This window comes from Scyliorhinus torazame, chromosome 26 (assembly GCF_047496885.1).
Source record: "Scyliorhinus torazame isolate Kashiwa2021f chromosome 26, sScyTor2.1, whole genome shotgun sequence".
Taxonomy (NCBI): domain Eukaryota; kingdom Metazoa; phylum Chordata; class Chondrichthyes; order Carcharhiniformes; family Scyliorhinidae; genus Scyliorhinus; species Scyliorhinus torazame.
The window spans coordinates 41,044,514-41,066,852 of record NC_092732.1 but is presented as its reverse complement, the minus strand read 5'-3'; the positions used below and the strand labels follow the sequence as shown (position 1 = coordinate 41,066,852).

Below are 22,339 nucleotides of genomic sequence, written 5' to 3'. Positions count from 1 at the left end.
GCCTCCTCTCCTTCCCTCTCCCTCGCCCCCTCTCTTTCCCTCTCCCTCGCCTCCTCTCCTTCCCTCTCCCTCGTCTCCTCTCCTTCCCTCTCCCTCGCCTCCTCTCCTTCCCTCTCACTCGCCTCCTCTCCTTCCCTCTCCCTCGCCTCCTCTCCTTCCCTCTCCCTCGCCTCCTCTCCTTCCCTCTCCCTCGCCTGCTCTCCTTCCCTCTCCCTCGCCTCCTCTCCTTCCCTCTCCCTCGCCTCCTCTCCTTCCCTCTCCCTCGCCTGCTCTCCTTCCCTCTCCCTCGCCCTCTCCTTCCCTCTCTCTCACCTCCTCTCCTTCACTCTCCCTCGCCTCCTCTCCTTCCCTCTCCCTCGCCTCCTCTCCTTCCCTCTCCCTCTCCTTCCCTCTCCCTCGCCTCCTCTCCTTCACTCTCCCTCGCCTCCTCTCCTTCCCGCTCCCTCGCCTCCTCTCCTTCACTCTCCCTCGCCTCCTCTCCTTCACTCTCCCTCTCCTCCTCGCCTTCCCTCTCCCTCGCCTCCTCTCCTTCCCTCTCCCTCGCCTCCTCTCCTTCACTCTCCCTCGCCTCCTCGCCTTCCCTCTCCCTCGCCTCCTCTCCTTCCCTCTCCCTCGCCTCCTCTCCTTCCCTCTCCCTCGCCTCCTCTCCTTCCCTCTCCCTCCCTCTCCCTCTCCTTCCCTCTTCCTCGCCTCCTCTCCTTCACTCTCCCTCTCCTTCCCTCTCCCTCACCCCCTCTCCTTCCCTCTACCTCGCCTCCTCTCCTTCACTCTCCCTCGCCTCCTCTCCTTCCCTCTCCCTCACCCCCTCTCCTTCCCTCTACCTCGCGTCCTCTCCTTCCCTCTTCCTCGCCTCCTCTCCTTCTCTCTCCCTCGCCTCCTCTCCTTCCCTCTCTCTCGCCTTCTCTCCTTCCCTCTCCCTCACCTCCTCTCCTTCCCTCTCCCTCTCCTTCCCTCTCCCCCGCCTCCCCTCCTTCCCTCTCCCTCGCCTCCTCTCCTTCCCTCTCCCTCGCCTCCTCTCCTTCCCTCTCCCTCGCCTCCTCTCCTTCCCTCTCTCTCGCCTCCTCTCCTTCACTCTCCCTCGCCTCCTCTCCTTCCCTCTCCCTCTCCTTCCCTCTCCCTCGCCTCCTCTCCTTCACTCTCCCTCGCCTCCTCTCCTTCCCTCTCCCTCGCCTCCTCTCCTTCACTCTCCCTCGCCTCCTCTCCTTCACTCTCCCTCTCCTTCCCTCTCCCTCGCCCCCTCTCCTTCCCTCTCCCTCGCCTCCTCTCCTTCCCTCTCCCTCGCCTCCTATCCTTCCCTCTCCCTCGCCTCCTCTCCTTCCCTCTCCCTCGCCTCCTCTCCTTCCCTCTTCCTCGCCTCCTCTCCTTCTCTCTCCCTCGCCTCCTCTCCTTCCCTCTCCCCCGCCTCCCCTCCTTCCCTCTCCCTCGCCTCCTCTCCTTCACTCTCCCTCGCCTCCTCTCCTTCCCTCTCCCTCGCCTCCTCTCCTTCCCTCTCCCTCGCCTCCTCTCCTTCCCTCTCCCTCGCCTCCTCTCCTTCCCTCTCTCTCGCCTCCTCTCCTTCACTCTCCCTCGCCTCCTCTCCTTCCCTCTCCCTCTCCTTCCCTCTCCCTCGCCTCCTCTCCTTCACTCTCCCTCGCCTCCTCTCCTTCCCTCTCCCTCGCCTCCTCTCCTTCCCTCTCCCTCGCCTCCTCTCCTTCACTCTCCCTCTCCTTCCCTCTACCTCGCCCCCTCTCCTTCCCTCTCCCTCGCCTCCTCTCCTTCCCTCTCCCTCGCCTCCTATCCTTCCCTCTCCCTCGCCTCCTCTCCTTCCCTCTCCCTCGCCTCCTCTCCTTCCCTCTCCCTCTCCTTCCCTCTCCCTCGCCTCCTCTCCTTCACTCTCCCTCGCCTCCTCTCCTTCCCTCTCCCTCGCCTCCTCTCCTTCCCTCTCCCTCGCCTCCTCTCCTTCACTCTCCCTCTCCTTCCCTCTCCCTCGCCCCCTCTCCTTCCCTCTCCCTCGCCTCCTCTCCTTCCCTCTCCCTCGCCTCCTATCCTTCCCTCTCCCTCGCCTCCTCTCCTTCCCTCTCCCTCGCCTCCTCTCCTTCCCTCTCCCTCGCCTCCTCTCCTTCCCTCTCCCTCGCCTCCTATCCTTCCCTCTCCCTCGCCTCCTCTCCTTCCCTCTCCCTCGCCTCCTCTCCTTCCCTCTCCCTCGCCTCCTCTCCTTCCCTCTCCCTCTCCTTCCCTCTCCCTCACCTCCTCTCCTTCACTCTCCCTCGCCTCCTCTCCTTCCCTCTCCCTCTCCTTCCCTCTCTCTCGCCTCCTCTCCTTCACTCTCCCTCGCCTCCTCTCCTTCACTCTCCCTCGCCTCCTCTCCTTCACTCTCCCTCGCCTCCTCTCTTTCCCTCTCCCCCCTCTCCCTCTCCTTCCCTCTCCCCCGCCTCCTCTCCTTCCCTCTCCCTCGCCTTCTCTCCTTCCCTCTCCCTCGCCTCCTCTCTTTCCCTCTCCCCCCCTCTCCCTCTCCTTCCCTCTCCCTCGCCTCCTCTCCTTCCCTCTCCCTCTCCTTCCCTCTCCCCCGCCTCCCCTCCTTCCCTCTCCCTCGCCTCCCCTCCTTCCCTCTCCCTCGCCTCCTCTCCTTCACTCTCCCTCTCTTTCCCTCTCCCTCGCCTTCTCTCCTTCCCTCTCCCTCGCCTCCTCTCCTTCCCTCTCCCTCGCCTCCTCTCTTTCCCTCTCCCTCGTCTCCTCTCCTTCCCTCTCCCTCGCCTCCTCTCTTTCCCTCTCCCTCGTCTCCTCTCCTTCCCTCTCCCTCGCCTCCTCTCCTTCCCTCTCCCTCTCCTTCCCTCTCCCTCACCTCCTCTCCTTCCCTCTCCCTCGCCTCCTCTCCTTCACTCTCCCTCTCTTTCCCTCTCCCTCGCCTCCTCTCCTTCCCTCTCCCTCGCCTCCTCTCCTTCCCTCTCCCTCGCCTCCTCTCTTTCCCTCTCCCTCGTCTCCTCTCCTTCCCTCTCCCTCTCCTTCCCTCTCCCTCGCCTCCTCTCCTTCCCTCTCCCTCACCTCCTCTCCTTCCCTCTCCCTCGCCTCCTCTCCTTCACTCTCCCTCTCTTTCCCTCTCCCTCGCCTCCTCTCCTTCCCTCTCCCTCGCCTCCTCTCCTTCCCTCTCCCTCGTCTCCTCTCCTTCCCTCTCCCTCTCCTTCCCTCTCCCCCGCCTCCTCTCCTTCCCTCTCCCTCGCCTCCTCTCCTTCCCTCTCCCTCGCCTCCTCTCCTTCCCTCTCCCTCTCCTTCCCTCTCCCCCGCCTCCTCTCCTTCCCTCTCCCTCGCCTCCTCTCCTTCACTCTCCCTCGCCTCCTCTCCTTCCCTCTCCCTCTCCTTCCCTCTCCCTCACCTCCTCTCCTTCCCTCTCCCTCGCCTCCTCTCCTTCCCTCTCCCTCGCCTCCTCTCCTTCCCTCTCCCCGTCACTGCTCCATGAACCAAGTTACCGTGTGCCTCTTGACTCTTCCGCAGATGCTGGCAGGCGTTTTAGCGAGGAGGCGATGAGCGCCAGAGAGCAGTTGTTCCACGAGCTGGGCAGTGCCTTCATCCAGAAACAGCAGCTGAATGCAGCGTTGGCCAGCAGTTTCCTGGAGCATCTGTGCCTCCTCGACATTGACTCGGAGCCCACCACTGCCCGCAACACCAGCATCGTCTGTACCATAGGTAGGCACCCAGCCACTGCCAGGGCATCGGGTTTCGACAGTGGTCACTGTGCAAACTGGGACATACTGGGCACCATTAGGCTGCATCTTAATGCCCATCACTGCTGGGTTTGTAATGGCCATCATTCGCGGGACTGTTATAACCGTTATTGTCAGATCTGTAAGCTTTAAACAGGCTTCTACTTCTAGGCACTTGCAGCTGGAGCTTGTTAATTAGTTAATTGGATTAGGCCAGTTTTTCAGAGGCTAGATTCACAGTATAAAAGTGATCCCCTACAGTGCAGACTTTGTTTGCACTGAGTGCTGAATTTGGTGCTTTTTGAGTGCTATAGTGAGAGTTTGGTGACCGAGGGAGTGCTGAATTTGGTGCTTTTTGAGTGCTATAGTGAGAGTTTGGTGACCGAGGGAGTTAGGTGAGGAGGGAGTAAGGTGCTCCTTTCATTTTGTTTCCGACGTTTCCGCAAAGAGTGCGAAGAGAGCCAGGAGTTTACAAGAAGTGTAGCAGAGTCGGAGGGCGGAGATCTAGTTAGTCCACACAGCAGCTATATTCTGTAAGGTAAGAGGGGATGGAGGCTAGGCCAGTTACATGCTCCTCCTGTAGGATGTGGGTGGTGAGGGATACCACCGGTGTCCCCACTGACTATACCTGCGGGAAGTGCACCCAACTTCAGCTCCTCAAAGACCGTGTTAGGGAACTGGAGCTGAAGCTGGATGAACTTCGGATCATCCGGGAGGCAGAGGGGGTGATTGAGAAGAGTTACAGGGAGGTAACCACACCCAAGGTACAGGACAAGAATAGCTGGGTTACAGTCAGGGGGAAAAAAACAAACAGGCAGACAGTGCAGGGATCCCTCGTGGCCGTTCCCCTTCAAAACAAGTATACCGTTTTGGATGCTGTTGGGGGGGATGACCTACCGGGGGAAGGCCCTAGCGGCCAGGTCTCTGGCACTGAGTCTGGCTCTGGGGCTCAGAAGGGAAGGGGGGAGAATAGAAAAGCAATAGTTGTAGGAGATTCAATGGTTAGGGGAATAGATAGGAGATTCTGTGGTCGCGAGCGAGACTCCCGGAAGGTATGTTGCCTCCCGGGTGCCAGGGCCAGGGATGTCTCGGATCGTGTCTTCAGGATCCTTAAGGGGGAGGGGGAGCAGCCAGAAGTCGTGGTGCACATTGGTACCAACGACATAGGTAGGAAAAGGGGTGTGGAGGTAATAAACAAGTTTAGGGAGTTAGGCTGGAAGTTGAAAGCCAGGACAGACAGAGTTGTCATCTCTGGTTTGTTGCCGGTGCCACGTGATAGCGAGGCTAGGAATAGGGAGAGAGTGCAGTTGAACACGTGGCTGCAGGAATGGTGTAGGAGGGAGGGCTTCAGGTATTTGGATAATTGGAGCGCATTCTGGGGAAGGTGGGACCTGTACAAGCAGGACGGGTTGCATCTGAACCAGAGGGGCACCAATATCCTGGGAGGGAGGTTTGCTAGTACTCTTCGGGAGGGTTTAAACTAATTTGGCAGGGGAATGGGAACCGGATTTGTAGTCCAGCAACTAAGGTAGCCGATATTCAGGACGCCAAAGCATGTAATGAGGCAGTGGGGAAGGGAACACTGACAAAGGAGAGTATTTGCAGGCACGGAGATGGGTTGAAGTGTGTATACTTCAACGCAAGAAGCATCAGGAATAAGGTGGGTGAACTTAAGGCATGGATCGGTACTTGGGACTACGATGTGGTGGCCATCACGGAAACTTGGATAGAAGAGGGGCAGAAATGGTTGTTGGAGGTCCCTGGGTATAGATGTTTCAATAAGATTAGGGAGGGTGGTAAAAGAGGTGGGGGGGGTAGCATTATTAATTAGAGATAGTATAACAGCTGCAGAAAGGCAGTTCGAGGAGTATCACCCTATTGAGGTAGTATGGGTTGAAGTCAGAAATAGGAAAGGAGCAGTCACCTTGTTAGGAGTTTTCTATAGGCCCCCCAATAGTAGCAGAGATGTGGAGGAACAGATTGGGAAACAGATTTTGGAAAGGTGCAGAAGTCATAGGGTAGTAGTCATGGGCGACTTTAACTTCCCAAATATTGAGTGGAAACTCTTTAGATCAAATAGTTTGGATGGGGTGGTGTTTGTGCAGTGTGTCCAGGAAGCTTTTCTAACACAGTATGTAGATTGTCCGACCAGAGGAGGGGCAATATTGGATTTAGTACTGGGTAATGAACCAGGGCAAGTGATAGATTTGTTAGTGGGGGAGCATTTTGGAGATAGTGACCACAATTCTGTGACTTTCACTTTAGTAATGGAGAGGGATAGGTACGTGCAACAGGGCAAGGTTTACAATTGGGGGAAGGGTAAATACGATGTTGTCAGACAAGAATTGAAGTGCATAAGTTGGGAACATAGGCTGGCAGGGAAGGACACAAGTGAAATGTGGAACTTGTTCAAGGAACAGGTGCTACGTGTCCTTGATATGTATGTCCCTGTCAGGCAGGGAAGAGATGGTCGAGTGAGGGAACCATGGTTGACAAGAGAGGTTGAATGTCTTGTTAAGAGGAAAAAGGAGACTTATGTAAGGCTGAGGAAACAAGGTTCAGACAGGGCATTGGAGGGATGCAAGATAGCCAGGAGGGAACTGAAGAAAGGGATTAGGAGAGCTAAGAGAGGGCATGAACAATCTTTGGCGGGTAGGATCAAGGAAAACCCCAAGGCCTTTTACACATATGTGAGAAATATGAGAATGACTAGAGCGAGGGTAGGTCCGATCAAGGACAGTAGCGGGAGATTGTGTATTGAGTCTGAAGAGATAGGAGAGGTCTTGAATGAGTACTTTTCTTCTGTATTTACAAATGAGAGGGGCGATATTGTTGGAGAGGACAGTGTGAAACAGATTGGTAAGCTCGAGGAAATACTTGTTAGGAAGGAAGATGTGTTGGGCATTTTGAAAAACTTGAGGATAGACAAGAGCCCCGGGCCTGACGGGATATATCCAAGGATTCTATGGGAAGCAAGAGATGAAATTGCAGAGCCGTTGGCAATTATCTTTTCGTCCTCACTGTCAACAGGGGTGGTACCAGGGGATTGGAGAGTGGCGAATGTCGTGCCCCTGTTCAAAAAAGGAACTAGGGATAACCCTGGGAATTACAGGCCAGTTAGTCTTACTTCGGTGGTAGGCAAAGTAATGGAAAGGGTACTGAAGGATAGGATTTCTGAGCATCTGGAAAGACACTGCTTGATTAGGGATAGTCAGCACGGATTTGTGAGGGGTAGGTCTTGCCTTACAAATCTTATTGAATTCTTTGAGGAGGTGACCAAGCATGTGGATGAAGGTAAAGCAGTGGATGTAGTGTACATGGATTTTAGTAAGGCATTTGATAAAGTTCCCCATGGTAGGCTTCTGCACAAAGTAAGGAGGCATGGGATAGTGGGAAATTTGGCCAGTTGGATAACGAACTGGCTAACCGATAGAAGTCAGAGAGTGGTGGTGGATGGCAAATATTCAGCCTGGATCCCAGTTACCAGTGGTGTACCGCAGGGATCAGTTCTGGGTCCTCTGCTGTTTGTGATTTTCATTAATGACTTGGATGAGGGAGTTGAAGGGTGGGTCAGTAAATTTGCAGACGATACGAAGATTGGTGGAGTTGTGGATAGTAAGGAGGGCTGTTGTCGGCTGCAAAGAGACATAGATAGGATGCAGAGCTGGGCTGAGAAGTGGCAGATGGAGTTTAACCCTGAAAAGTGTGAGGTTGTCCATTTTGGAAGGACAAATATGAATGCGGAATACAGGGTTAACAGTAGAGTTCTTGGCATTGTGGAGGAGCAGAGAGACCTTGGGGTCTATGTTCATACATCTTTGAAAGTTGCCACTCAAGTGGATAGAGCTGTGAAGAAGGCCTATGGTGTGCTCGCGTTCATTAACAGAGGGATTGAATTTAAGAGCCGTGAGGTGATGATGCAGCTGTACAAAACTTTGGTAAGGCCACATTTGGAGTACTGTGTACAGTTCTGGTCGCCTCATTTTAGGAAGGATGTGGAAGCTCTGGAAAAGGTGCAAAGAAGATTTACCAGGATGTTGCCTGGAATGGAGAGTAGGTCTTACGAGGAAAGGTTGAGGGTGCTAGGCCTTTTCTCATTAGAGCGGAGAAGGATGAGGGGCGACTTGATAGAGGTTTATAAGATGATCAGGGGAATAGATAGAGTAGACAGTCAGAGACTTTTTCCCCAGGTGGAACACACCATTACAAGGGGACATAAATTTAAGGTGAAAGGTGGAAGATATAGGAGGGATATCAGAGGTAGGTTCTTTACCCAGAGAGTAGTGGGGGCATGGAATGCACTGCCTGTGGAAGTAGTTGAGTCGGAAACATTAGGGACCTTCAAGCAGCTGTTGGATAGGTACATGGATTACGGGAAAATGATATAGTGTAGATTTATTTGTTCTTAAGGGCAGCACGGTAGCATTGTGGATAGCACAATTGCTTCACAGATCCATGGTCCCAGGTTCGATTCCAGCTTGGGTCATTGTCTGTGCGGAGTCTGCACGTCCTCCCCGTGTCTGCGTGGGTTTCCTCCGGGTGCTCCGGTTTCCTCCCACAGTCCAAAGATGTGCGGGTTAGGTGAATTGGCCAATGATAAATTGCCCTTAATGTCCAAATTGCCCTTGGTGTTGGGTGGAGGTGTTGAGTTTGGGTAGGGTGCTCTTTCCAAGAGCTGGTGCAGACTCGGGGGGCCGAATGGCCTCCTTCTGCACTGTAAATTCAATGATAATCTATGATTAATCTAGGACAAAGGTTCGGCACAACATCGTGGGCCGAAGGGCCTGTTCTGTGCTGTATTTTCTATGTTCTATGTTCTATGACCGTCACTGCTGGGTCTGTAATGACCATCACTGACAGGTCTGTAATGACTGTCACTGGTGGGTCTGTAATGGCCATCACTGCTGGGTCTGTAATGACCGTCACTGCTGGGTCTGTAATGACCATCACTGACAGGTCTGTAATGACCGTCACTGCTGGGTCTGTAATGACCATCACTGACAGGTCTGTAATGACCGTCACTGCTGGGTCTGTAATGACCATCACTGACAGGTCTGTAATGACCGTCACTGCTGGGTCTGTAATGACCATCACTGACAGGTCTGTAATGACCGTCACTGCTGGGTCTGTAATGACCATCACTGACAGGTCTGTAATGACCGTCACTGCTGGGTCTGTAATGACCATCACTGACAGGTCTGTAATGACTGTCACTGCTGGGTCTGTAATGACCATCACTGACAGGTCTGTAATGACCGTCACTGGTGGGTCTGTAATGGCCATCACTGCTGGGTCTGTAATGACCATCACAGGCAGGTCTCTAATGACCGTCGCTGCTGGGTCTGTAATGCTCGTTGCTGTGGGTCTGCAATGACCGTCACTGCTGGGTCTGTAATGACCGTCACTGCTGGGTCTGGAATGACCGTCACTGCTGGGTCTGCAATGACCGTCACTGCTGGGTCTGTAATGACCGTCACTGCTGGGTCTGGAATGACCGTCACTGCTGGGTCTGGAATGACCGTCACTGCTGGGTCTGTAATGACCGTCACTACGGGTCTGTAATGATCGTCGCTGGCAGGTCTGTAATAATCGTCACTGCTGGGTCTGCAATGACCGTCACTACGGGTCTGTAATGACCGTCACTGCTGGGTCTGTAATGACCGTCACTACGGGTCTGTAATGACCGTCACTGCTGGGTCTGTAATGGCCGTCACTACGGGTCTGTAATGACCGTCACTGGCAGATCTGAAACAGCAGTCATTGGCAAGTCTGTAGTGGTTGCCACTGCTGGTTATGTAACAAATGTCATTGCCAGGAATGTAACGGCCGTCACTGCTGCGTATGTAACAGCCATCTCTACCAGGTCAGCAATGACCATCACTGCTGGGTCTGTAATGACTGTCACGGCTGGGTCCGTAACAGCTATCACTGCTGGACCTGCAATGATCATCACTGCTGGACCTGCAATGATCATCACTGCTGGATTTGTAATGACCATCACTGCTGGATTTGTAATGACCATCACTGCTGGAGCTGTAATGACCATCACTACTGGATCTGTAATGACCATCACTACTGGATCTGTCGTGACCATCACTGCTGTGTTTGTAATAGCTGTCGTTCATGAGTCTGTAATGACGGTCAGTAATGTGTGTCATTGATGGGTCTGTAATGACTGACTGTCACTGCTGGGAGTGCAATGGCCACCGCTGCTGGAAGTGTAATTACCGTCATTGGTGGGACTGTTAATGACCATCACTGGCGGGAGTGTAATGCCCGTCACATCTCTGATTACAGGCCCAGCATCTCGCTCGGTGGAAACCCTGAAGGAAATGATAAAGGCCGGGATGAACATCGCTCGACTAAACTTCTCTCACGGGTCCCACGAGGTGAGAGGGCCAAGAAGGTGTGAGTCCCATTGGGGCTGGTTTAGCACAGGGCTAAATCGCTGGCTTTGAAAGCAGGCCAAGGCAGGCCAGCAGCACGGTACCAGCCTCCCCGAACAGGCGCCGGAATGTGGCGACTAGGGGCTTTTCACAGTAACTTCATTTGAAGCCTACTTGTGCCAATAAGCGATTTTCATTTCATTTTTGCCATCGCTGCGACCCTGTCCTCGCATCGCTCAGCGTGCAGCCATGTAAACAGGCAAACCAGGAGCAGGAGGAGCCATTCAGCCCCTCGAAGCTGCTCCGCCATTCAATGGCATTATGATCTGCTCTGATTTGACGGCGAGCGTACAGTCAGGAGTGGACCCCATGGATCCAGCAGAGGGCAGTAGAGCGGAGCTGCTGGTTGGCTGTTGCGGGGAAAATTTGCATCAGTGCATTGCGGTCACCGTATCTTGAAGGTGATTTGTGGAGCAGCTGTTGTCAAGTGACAGTTGGACCCGAAACACTTCTTCAGTGTTTCCCTCCCTACCTCCTCCTCTAACCAAAAAAAAAGTGTGGGTTTCCTCCGGTTTCCTCCCACAGTCCAAAGATGTGCAGGTTAGGTGGATTGGCCGTGATAAATTGCCCTTGGTGTTGGGTTGGGTTATGGGGATAAGGTGAGGGTGTTGACCTTGGGTAGGGTGCTCTTTCCAAGGGCCGGTGCAGACTCGATGGGCCGAATGGCCTCCTTCTGCACTGTAAATTCTATGATAATCTAGGACAAACTGGTCCCGGTTCCTGCCCTGCGCCCTGACCGGGTACATGCCCCCCTCGCCAGGGGGTGCCACGTGGCTGGTAAAGTTCCTATACCCCGCTAATAACGGTACAATCCTGGGGTCCAGCCGGCTGGGGGGGGGGGGGGGCGGGCGAGGGGAGGGCGGGTAATCCCTGGTCAGTTTCCCCCTTCGGCCCACCACCCCCACCTGCTGCGCTCGGCTGTGACTGAACTCTCTCTCTCTCCCCCCCCCCCCCCCCCCCCCGTCTCCTCCAGTACCACGCTGCCTCCATCAGAAACATCCGGGAGGCTGCAGCCAGCTTCTCCTCCACACCACTCTACCAGAGAATCGTGGCCATCGCTCTCGACACCAAGGGTCCGGAAATCCGCACCGGATTGGTCAAAGGGGTGAGTGACCCCGGGGAATGGTTCTGTCACCTGGCGCCCGTTCTCCTCATATGTCTGGTTGGGGGTGTCGAGGGGGGGGGGTGGGTGTGGGGCTGGATGGGGTGGGGGTTTGTGGAGGGGGGGGTGGATTGGCACGGATGTGGGGGGGGGGGTGGGTGGAGAAGGGTGGGGTGGTAGGCGGGGGAGATGGGCGGAGCTGGGTTTGGGGTGGGGGGCCTGCGTGGTGGGTGGGTGGGTTTGAGGGGAGGGGGTGGGTTTGGGGTGGGGGGGGGGTTGGGTGAGGTGGGCGGGGGTGGGGTGGGTGGGGGGGGGTTTGCGTGGTGGGAGGGGTTGGGTGTGTGGGTGTTGGGGGGTGGATGTTGGTTTGAGGTGGTATCAGGGGTGGGTGGGTCTGGGGTGGGGGGTTTGGGTATGGTGGGCGGGGTGGTTTGAGGGGGGTGGGGGAAGGGGGTGGGGCTGGGGTGGGGTGTAGTGGGAGGGGGTGGTTTGAGGGGGGTGGGGAGGGGGGTGGGGCTGGGGTGGGGGTGGTTTGGGGGGGTGGGGGAATGGGGGTGGGGTTGGAGTGGGGGTGTGATGGGCGGGGGTGGTTTGAGGGAGTGTGAAGTGGGTGGGGCTGGGGTGGGGGTGGTCCCGGGGTGGGTGAGTCTGGGTTGGGGTGGGGGGGTGGTGGGCAGGGCTGGTTTGAGGGGGGTGGGGGAATGGGGTGGGGTTGGGGTGGGGTGTGTGTGGTGGGTGGGGTGGTTTGAGGGGGGTAAGTGGGTGGGGCTGGGGGGGGTGTGGTGTGCGGGGGTGGTTTGAGGGGGGTGGGGGAATGGGGTGGGGTTGGGGTGGGGGGGTCTGGTGGGCGGGGTGGTTTGAGGGGGGAAGTGGGTGGGGCTGGGGTGGGGGCGTGTAGTGGGTGGGGTGGTTTGAGGGGGGAAGTGGGTGGGGTTGGGGTGGGGGGTGGTGGGCGTGGTGGTTTGAGGGGGGGAAGTGGGTGGGGGAATGGGGTGGGGTTGGAGTGGGGGGTGGTGGGTGGGGTGGTTTGAGGGGGGGAAGTGGGTGGGGCTGGGGTGGGGGGGCTGTGTCAGCTCGAGCGTCTCTGACCCTCCCCTCCTATCCTGGTGCAGAGCGAGAGCGGGGAAGTGGAGCTCCTGAAAGGGTCAGAGGTCAAAGTGACCACTGACCGGAGTTTGCGGGAGGAATGCAGCGAGCAGCTGGTCTGGGTGGATTACGGGAACCTGACGCGGGTGGTGCGAGTGGGCGGCAAGATCTACATTGATGACGGCCTGATCTCGCTCATTATCACAGAGATCGGTAAGTCAGCACCCCAGATCCATCCGTAACCATGGTGAAGGGCATTGTGGGGGTGGGGGCGTCCTGTCGGATATCGGCTGATCTCCACAGGCTGTGAAGTGCACCAGAGCTGGTGGGGCCGTTGAGGAGGAAGTGGAAGGGTAGGGCACTGGTCGCTCAATGCTGTATCCTCTTCCACCTCCCCCCCACCTCCCACTCTCCTCCCGCATTGGTCTCCATCAAAATCGCTGCATATTTTATACCTTGCTCAGAATTCCCGACCCCTGCACGTGGGAAGGCTGAGAGTGACCACCTTTACTGCCTGGATTTAATATTTCTGTCTCTCTCGTGTACATCCAGCTTCCAACACAAATCCCGCATTCTCCCCCACTCCCCGTGGGAGCGACTCCCGCATTCTCCCCCACTCCCCGTGGGAGCGACTCCCGCATTCTCCCCCACTCCCCGTGGGAGCGAGTGCCGCATTCTCCCCCACTCCCCGTGGGAGCGAGTCCCACATTCTCCCCACTCCCTGTGGGAGCGAGTTCCACATTCCCCCCACTCCCCGTGGGAGTGAGTCCCACATTCTCCCCCACTCCCCGTGGGAGCGAGTGCCGCATTCTCCCCCACTCCCCGTGGGAGCGAGTCCCACATTCTCCCCCACTCCCCGTGGGAGCGAGTCCCGCATTCTCCCCCACTTCCCGTGGGAGCGAGTCCCACATTCTCCCCCACTCCCCGTGGGAGCGAGTCCCACATTCTCTCCACTCCCCGTGGGAGCGAGTCCCACATTCTCCCCCATTCCCCGTGGGAGCGAGTCCCGCATTCTCCCCAACTCCCCGTGGGAGCGAGTCCCACATTCTCCCCACTCCCTGTGGGAGCGAGTCCTGCATTCTCCCCCACACCCCGTGGGAGTGAGTCCCACATTCTCCCCACTCCCCGCGGGAGCAAGTCCCACATTCTCCCCCCCTCCCCGTGGGAGCAAGTCCCACATTCTCCCCCACTCCCCGTGGGAGCGAGTCCCACATTCTCCCCCACTCCCCGTGGGAGCGAGTCCCACATTCTCCTCACTTCCCTGTGGGAGCGAGACCCACATTCTCCCCACTCCCCGTGGGAGCGAGTTCCGCATTCTCCCCAACTCCCCGTGGGAGCGAGTTCCGCATTCTCCCCAACTCCCCGTGGGAGCGAGTCCCACATTCTCCCCACTCCCTGTGGGAGCGAGTCCTGCATTCTCCCCCACTCCCCGTGGGAGTGAGTCCCACATTCTCCCCACTCCCCTGTGGGAGCGAGACCCACATTCTCCCCCACTCCCCGTGGGAGTGAGTCCCACATTCTCCCCCACTCCCCGTGGGAGCGAGTCCCACATTCTCCCCACTCCCCTGTGGGAGCGAGACCCACATTCTCCCTCACTCCCCGTGGGAGCGAGTCCCACATTCTCCCCCACACCCCGTGGGAGCGAGTCCCACATTCTCCCCCACTCCCCGTGAGAGCGAGTCCCACATTCTCCCCCACTCCCCGTGGGAGCGAGTGCCGCATTCCCCCCACTCCCCGTGGGAGTGAGTCCCACATTCTCCCCCACTCCCCGTGGGAGCGAGTGCCGCATTCTCCCCCACTCCCCGTGGGAGCGAGTCCCACATTCTCCCCCACTCCCCGTGGGAGCGAGTCCCGCATTCTCCCCCACTTCCCGTGGGAGCGAGTCCCACATTCTCCCCCACTCCCCGTGGGAGCGAGTCCCACATTCTCTCCACTCCCCGTGGGAGCGAGTCCCACATTCTCCCCCATTCCCCGTGGGAGCGAGTCCCGCATTCTCCCCAACTCCCCGTGGGAGCGAGTCCCACATTCTCCCCACTCCCTGTGGGAGCGAGTCCTGCATTCTCCCCCACACCCCGTGGGAGTGAGTCCCACATTCTCCTCACTCCCCTGTGGGAGCGAGACCCACATTCTCCCTCACTCCCTGTGGGAGCGAGTCCTGCATTCTCCCCCACACCCCGTGGGAGTGAGTCCCACATTCTCCCCACTCCCCGCGGGAGCAAGTCCCACATTCTCCCCCCCTCCCCGTGGGAGCAAGTCCCACATTCTCCCCCACTCCCCGTGGGAGCGAGTCCCACATTCTCCCCCACTCCCCGTGGGAGCGAGTCCCACATTCTCCTCACTTCCCTGTGGGAGCGAGACCCACATTCTCCCCACTCCACGTGGGAGCGAGTTCCGCATTCTCCCCAACTCCCCGTGGGAGCGAGTTCCGCATTCTCCCCAACTCCCCGTGGGAGCGAGTCCCACATTCTCCCCACTCCCTGTGGGAGCGAGTCCTGCATTCTCCCCCACTCCCCGTGGGAGTGAGTCCCACATTCTCCCCACTCCCCTGTGGGAGCGAGACCCACATTCTCCCCCACTCCCCGTGGGAGTGAGTCCCACATTCTCCCCCACTCCCCGTGGGAGCGAGTCCCACATTCTCCCCACTCCCCTGTGGGAGCGAGACCCACATTCTCCCTCACTCCCCGTGGGAGCGAGTCCCACATTCTCCCCCACACCCCGTGGGAGCGAGTCCCACATTCTCCCCCACTCCCCGTGAGAGCGAGTCCCACATTCTCCCCCACTCCCCGTGGGAGCGAGTCCCACATTCTCCCCACTCCCCGTGGGAGCGAGTCCCACATTCTCCCCCACTCCCCGTGGGAGCGAGTCCCACATTCTCCCCCACTCCCCGTGGGAGTGAGTCCCACATTCTCCTCACTCCCCATGCGAGCAAGTCCCACATTCTCCCCCACTCCCTGTGGGAGCGAGTCCTGCATTCTCCCCCACTCCCCGTGGGAGTGAGTCCCACATTCTCCTCACTCCCCGTGAGAGCAAGTCCCATATTCTTCCCCACTCCTCGTGGGAGCGAGTCCCACATTCTCCCCCACTCCCCGTGGGAGCGAGTCCCACATTCTCCCCCACTCCCCGTGGGAGCGAGTCCCACATTCTCCCCCACTCCCCGTGGGAGCGAGTCCCACATTCTCCCCCACTCCCCGTGGGAGCGAGTCCCACATTCTCCCCCACTCCCCGTGGGAGCGAGTCCCACATTCTCCCCAATCCCTGTGGGAGCGAGTCCCACATTCCCCCCCACTCCCCGTGGGAGTAAGCCCCACATTTTCCCCTACTCCCCGTGGGAGCGAGTCCCACATTCTCCCCCACTCCCCGTGGGAGCGAGTCCCACATTCTCCCCACTCCCCTGTGGGAGCGAGACCCACATTCTCCCTCACTCCCCGTGGGAGTGAGTCCCACATTCTCCCCACTCCCCTGTGGGAGCGAGACCCACATTCTCCCTCACTCCCCGTGGGAGCGAGTCCCACATTCTCCCCACTCCCTGTGGGAGCGAGTCCTGCATTCTCCCCCACTCCCCGTGGGAGCGAGTCCCACATTCTCCCCACTCCCTGTGGGAGCGAGTCCCACATTCTCCCCCACTCCCCGTGGGAGTGAGTCCCACATTCTCCCCCACTCCCCGTGGGAGTAAGCCCCACATTTTCCCCCACTCCCCGTGGGAGCGAGTCCCACATTCTCCCCCACTCCCCGTGGGAGTAAGCCCCACATTCTCCCCCACTCCCCGTGGGAGCGAGTCCCACATTCTCCCCACTCCCTGTGGGAGCGAGTCCCACATTCTCCCCCACTCCCCGTGGGAGTGAGTCCCACATTCTCCCCCACTCCCCGTGGGAGTGAGTCCCACATTCTCCCCCACTCCCCGTCGGAGTAAGCCCCACATTCTCCCCACTCCCCTGTGGGAGCGAGACCCACATTCTCCCCCACTCCCCGTGGGAGTGAGTCCCACATTCTCCCCCACTCCCCGTGGGAGCGAGTCCCACATTCTCCCCCACTCCCCGTGGGAGCGAGTCCCACATTCTCCCCCACTCCCCGTGGGAGCGAGTCCCACATTCTCCCCCACTCCCCGTGGGAGCGAGTCCCACATTCTCCCCCACTCCCCGTGGGAGCGAGTCCCACATTCTCCCCCACTCCCCGTGGGAGCGAGTCCCACATTCTCCCCACTCCCTGTGGGAGCGAGTCCCACATTCTCCCCCACTCCCCGTGGGAGTAAGCCCCACATTTTCCCCCACTCCCCGTGGGAGCGAGTCCCACATTCTCCCCCACTCCCCGTGGGAGTGAGTCCCACATTCTCCCCACTCCCTGTGGGAGCGAGTCCCACATTCTCCCCCACTCCCCGTGGGAGTAAGCCCCACATTTTCCCCCACTCCCTCTGGGAACGAGTCCCACATTCTCCCCCACTCCCCGTGGGAGCGACTCCCGCATTCTCCCCAACTCCCCGTGGGAGCGAGTCCCACATTCTCCCCACTCCCTGTGGGAGCGAGTCCTGCATTCTCCCCCACTCCCCGTGGGAGCGAGTCCCACATTCTCCCCACTCCCTGTGGGAGCGAGTCCCACATTCTCCCCCACTCCCCGTGGGAGTGAGTCCCACATTCTCCCCCACTCCCCGTGGGAGTAAGCCCCACATTTTCCCCCACTCCCCCGTAGGAGCGAGTCCTGCATTCTCCCCCACTCCCCGTGGGAGTGAGTCCCACATTCTCCCCACTCCCCTGTGGGAGCGAGACCCACATTCTCCCCCACTCCCCGTTTGAGCGAGTCCTGCATTCTCCCCCACTCCCCGTGGGAGTGAGTCCCACATTCTCCCCACTCCCCGTTGGAGCAAGTCCCACATTCTCCCCACTCCCTGTGGGAGCGAGTCCTGCATTCTCCCCCACTCCCCGTGGGAGTGAGTCCCACATTCTCCCCACTCCCCTGTGGGAGCGAGACCCACATTCTCCCCCACTCCCCGTTTGAGCGAGTCCTGCATTCTCCCCCACTCCCCGTGGGAGTGAGTCCCACATTCTCCCCACTCCCCGTGGGAGCAAGTCCCACATTCTCCCCACTCCCTGTGGGAGCGAGTCCCACATTCTCCCCACTCCCTGTGGGAGCGAGTCCCACATTCTCCCCCACTCCCCGTGGGAGTGAGTCCCACATTCTCCCCCACTCCCCGTGGGAGTAAGCCCCACATTTTCCCCCACTAACTCAGCCAAAGCAGTTTCTCTTGAATTTCCGATCGGATTTATTCGTGAGTGTCACATATTGATGGCCCCGTCGTCTGGTCTCTTCCCCCCACTCCCCCCCCCCCCCCCCGCCAACCTCCCAACGCCCTCCCACTCACAAATTGATCTTCTCTAAGTCCACCATATCGAAACTCTTTACGAATTTTAAAGACCTTGATCAGGTCTCCCCCAGATTGCCCGCTCAGGTCTCCGGAGCGGAATTTGAACCCACGACCCTCAGGCTGATGGGAATGGTTACGACCGGTCAAGGGGTGGAAATGACCCGGCCACACATCCACTTGGCGTTCGACCATAACAACTTTGAAGAATTTAGAGAGGGTGGGCTTTGCCGATTCTGTTCAGTGTCTCACCGTTCCCGCGTCGGGCTTGCGGAGGGTGAGATGGGCAGGTTTACTCAGGTTCAACAAAAGGACGAGGAAAAGTTCATTGAAGGTAAACCTGAGCGTTGAAAAAAATATAAGGGAAACATGACGCCCTCCACAGTCGCCAGCACACGCTCGCCTGTAAGCCCGCACAAGGACAGCTGGCAGAGTAGAGCAAGAGGATGCGCCTCATCGAGACTTTGGAAATGTTTCTGAGAGGGAACACTGTTCTGAAACAATAACTGCAGCAGACCCGAACTGATCAAGCTCCTCTGGAATATACAGCCGGCGAGATATTTCAAGGGAAACTCCGTCAAGTAGGAGAGAGGAAGGTGCGCGGGTTCACGAAAGAGAAAGAAAAATGGAGTATCCGGTTGAGGAATTGAACAAACGAATGTGATATAAAATAGTTAGTTCAAATGTTAGTTACAGTAATGTAGATGTGGGCCAGTCTAATAGCAGTGAGTTCACAAAGGACAAAGGACAATGGAATTCAGAAAGCATAGCAAGGAGGATGGGGAAAAGGATGCTGGGTAACAAGAGGCCCAGGGTTAAGGAATGAGAAGTGAGCCAATCAGGATGTATGGCCAGGTCAGGAGGGGTATAGGATGACCTGTGGGAATCGTGTATGTGAAACTTGATACCATTTGAATGTATTTGCAGAGATCCCTTTGTCTCCGACCTCATTCGTTTCGAGGGGTCCAGGAGACAGCTTCTGTGTTCTGAGTCTCTGTGAAGCGAGCCAGACTTGCAGGTTGGTTAGAAATGAATAATACTATGCCTACAAAATCCATCTCGAGTTTTATTGAGGCCAGGCTGATGGGTAAAGAATTCAATATTGTCACGGTTAGCTGTTCTTCGCTTGCCTCGAAGACCGCGTAGCTTAGCTGTTCTGCCGCGTGCCATCATACGGAGCAGATTTTCACATTTTATAAAGGTTCCCGGTTCACCGTCGTCGTCTTTTCAGGATGGGGACTTAGCAAATCAGTCCTTGCAGAGAGAGAGAGAAGGCGGATGGCTCCTGGAGCCTATATCAGTGCAGCGTTGTCCTTTCCACTCCTTCCCCCTCTCCCGCTTGACAGGACTCCCTCTGAAAAGCCTTGCCGGCTCTACATTCCAGAGGGACTTGATCAGTTCGGGGTCTGCTGCAGTTGTTGTTTCGGAACAGTCAATTTGAATTTCCCTCCCTCGCCTCGAGAGACTTTGCAAAGTATTCCCCTGAGGGGTCGTTTGCTTGCGGAATGCCAAGGTGGGTTTTGCAACAGCTCATCCTCTCTGGGATGTTTTGGGGTTGTTTGCAGGTGGGGGTGGGGGTAAACCCCCACTAGAGGGCCGAAGGGCCTGTTCCTATGCTGTATTGTTCTTTGTTCTTGGTTCTTTGCCTTCGCACTGACTCCTGGTGACTGGACGCTCACTGTTTTGACCAGGAGAGGATTTCTGCCTGACCGAGGTGGAGAATGGAGGGACACTGTGCAGCCGGAAGGGGGTGAACCTTCCCGAGGCAGCCCTCGACCTGCCCGCTGTGTCCGAGCAGGACGTGAAGGACCTCCTCTTCGGCCTGGACCACGGCGTCGACATGGTCTTCGCCTCCTTCATCCGCAAAGCGGAGGACGTGCGGGCCATCCGGCGCGTCCTCGGGGAGAGGGGAAAGCAGCTGAAGATCATCAGCAAGATCGAGAATCACGAGGGCGTGAGGAGGTAAGCAGGAGGGGTCGGGGGTCAGCCGGAGGAGGGTCAGCGTGGGCGGGGAGGGGGCGGGGAAGGGCGATGTGGGGTGGACGGTCGGTCGAGGATGGTGTTGGGGGAGAGGGTAGGTCAGGGTGTTGGGGAGTGTGTGGGTGGGGAGGGGGTGGGTCAGGGTGTTGGGGAGGGTGTGGGTCAGGGTGTTGGGGAGGGGGTGGGCCAGGGTGTTGGGGAGGGGGTGGGTCAGTGTGTTGGGGAGGGGGTGGGGAGTGTGTGGGTGGGGAGGGGGTGGGTCAGGGTGTTGGGGGGAGGGGGTGGGTCAGGGTGTTGGGGAGGGGGTGGGTCAGGGTGTTGGGGGAGGGGGTGGGTCAGGGTGTTGGGGAGGGGGTGGGCCAGGGTGTTGGGGGAGGGGGTGGGTCAGGGTGTTGGGGAGGGGGTGGGTCAGGGTGTTGGGGAGGGGGTGGGTCAGGGTGTTGGGGGAGGGGGTGGGACAGGGTGTTGGGGAGGGGGTGGGTCAGGGTGTTGGGGAGGGGGTGGGTCAGGGTGTTGGGGGAGGGGGTGGGTCAGGGTATTGGGGGCAGTGTGGGGGGGGGGTGTGGGTGGGGATCTCTGACCAGTCCGTATCTTTCAGGTTCGATGAGATTTTGCCGATTAGTGACGGTGTGATGGTCGCTCGGGGAGATCTCGGCATCGAGATCCCGGCGGAGAAAGTCTTCCTCGCCCAGAAGATGATCATTGGGCGATGCAATCACGCTGGGAAACCAGTTATTTGTGCAACTCAGGTGTGGTCCCAATAGAAAAACCGACGGAATGTCCTTTCCCTCACTCTCACTGGAGTACGGGTTCCACACACACTGACCCTCACTGGGGTATGGGTCCCACACACACTGACTCTCACTGGGGTACGGGTCCCACACACACTGACTCTCACTGGGGTACGGGTCCCACACACACCGACTCTCACTGGGGTACGGGTCCCACACACACTGACTCTCACTGGGATACGGGTCCCACACACACTGACTCTCACTGGGGTACGGGTCCCACACACACTGACTCTCACTGGGGTACGGGTCTCACACACACTGACTCTCACTGGGGTACGGGTCCCACACACACTGACTCTCACTGGGGTACGGGTCCCACACACACTGACTCTCACTGGGGTACTGGTCCCACACACACTGACTCTCACTGGGGTACGGGTCCCACACACACTGACTCTCACTGGGGTACGGGTTCCACACACACTGACTCTCACTGGGGTACGGGTCCCACACACACTGACTCTCACTGGGGTACGGGTCCCACACACACCGACTCTCACTGGGGTACGGGTCCCACACACACTGACTCTCACTGGGGTACGGGTCCCACACACACTGACTCCCACTGGGGTATGGGTCCCACACACACTGACTCTCACTGGGGTACGGGTCCCACACACACTGACTCTCACTGGGATGCGGGTCCCACACACACTGACTCTCACTGGGGTACGGGTCCCACACACACTGACTCTCACTGGGGTACGGGTCCCACACACACTGACTCTCACTGGGGTACGGGTCCCACACACACTGACCCTCACTGGGGTACGGGTCCCACACACACTGACTCTCACTGGGGTAGGGGTCCCACACACACTGACTCTCACTGGGGTACGGGTCCCACACACACTGACTCTCACTGGGGTAGGGGTCCCACACACACTGACTCTCACTGGGGTACGGGTCCCACACACACTGACTCTCACTGGTGTCCGGGTTCCACACACACTGACTCTCACTGGGATACAGTTCCACACACACTGACTCTCACTGGGGTACGGGTTCCACACACACTGACTTTCACTGGGGTACGGGTCCCACACACACTGACTCTCACTGAGGTACGGGTCCCACACACACTGACTTTGACTGGGGTATGGGTTCCACACGCACTGACTCACTGGGGTACGGGTCCCACCACACACTGACTCTCACTGGGGTACGGGTTCCACACACACTGACTCTCACTGGGGTACGGGTCCACACACACACTGACTCTCACTGGGGTACGGGTCCCACACACACTGACCCTCACTGGGGTACGGGTCCCACACACACTGACTCTCACTGGGGTACGGGTCCCACACACACTGACTCTCACTGGGGTACGGGTCCCACACACGCTGACTCTCACTGGGGTACATTCCACACACACTGACTCTCACTGGGGTACGGGTCCCACACACACTGACTCTCACTGGGGTACGGGTCCCACACACACTGACTATCACTGGGGTACGGGTCCCACACACACTGACTCTCACTGGGGTACGGGTCCCACACACACACTGACTCTCACTGGGGTACGGGTCCCACACACACTGACTCTCACTGGGGTACGGGTCCCACACACACACTGACTCTCACTGGGGTACGGTTTCCACACACACTGACTCTCACTGGGGTACGGGTCCCACACACACTGACCCTCATTGGGGTATGGGGCCCACACACACTGACTCTCACTGGGGTACTGGTCCCACACACGCTGACCCTCATTGGGGTACGGGTCCCACACACACTGACCCTCATTGGGGTTCGGGTCCCACACACACACTGACTCTCACTGGGGTACGGGTCCCACACACACACTGACTCTCACTGGGGTACGGGTTCCACACACACTGACTCTCACTGGGGTACGGGTCCCACACACACTGACTCTGACTGGGGTACGG

General features: G+C 58.3%; 1 protein-coding gene across 2 annotated transcripts in view; it reads left to right on the top strand.

Annotated features, from left to right (window-relative positions):
• Nucleotides 1–22,339, top strand: part of LOC140402998 (pyruvate kinase PKM-like) — a 47,167-nt gene that overhangs the window by 3,689 nt on the left and 21,139 nt on the right. For both annotated transcript variants that reach the window (XM_072490655.1, XM_072490654.1), the window contains exons 2-7: nt 3,469–3,660; nt 9,975–10,066; nt 11,097–11,228; nt 12,338–12,524; nt 19,356–19,626; nt 20,243–20,393. In XM_072490655.1, coding sequence (XP_072346756.1) covers nt 3,469–3,660; nt 9,975–10,066; nt 11,097–11,228; nt 12,338–12,524; nt 19,356–19,626; nt 20,243–20,393 — 1,025 coding nt within the window. The remainder of the gene's footprint in view (nt 1–3,468; nt 3,661–9,974; nt 10,067–11,096; nt 11,229–12,337; nt 12,525–19,355; nt 19,627–20,242; nt 20,394–22,339) is intronic.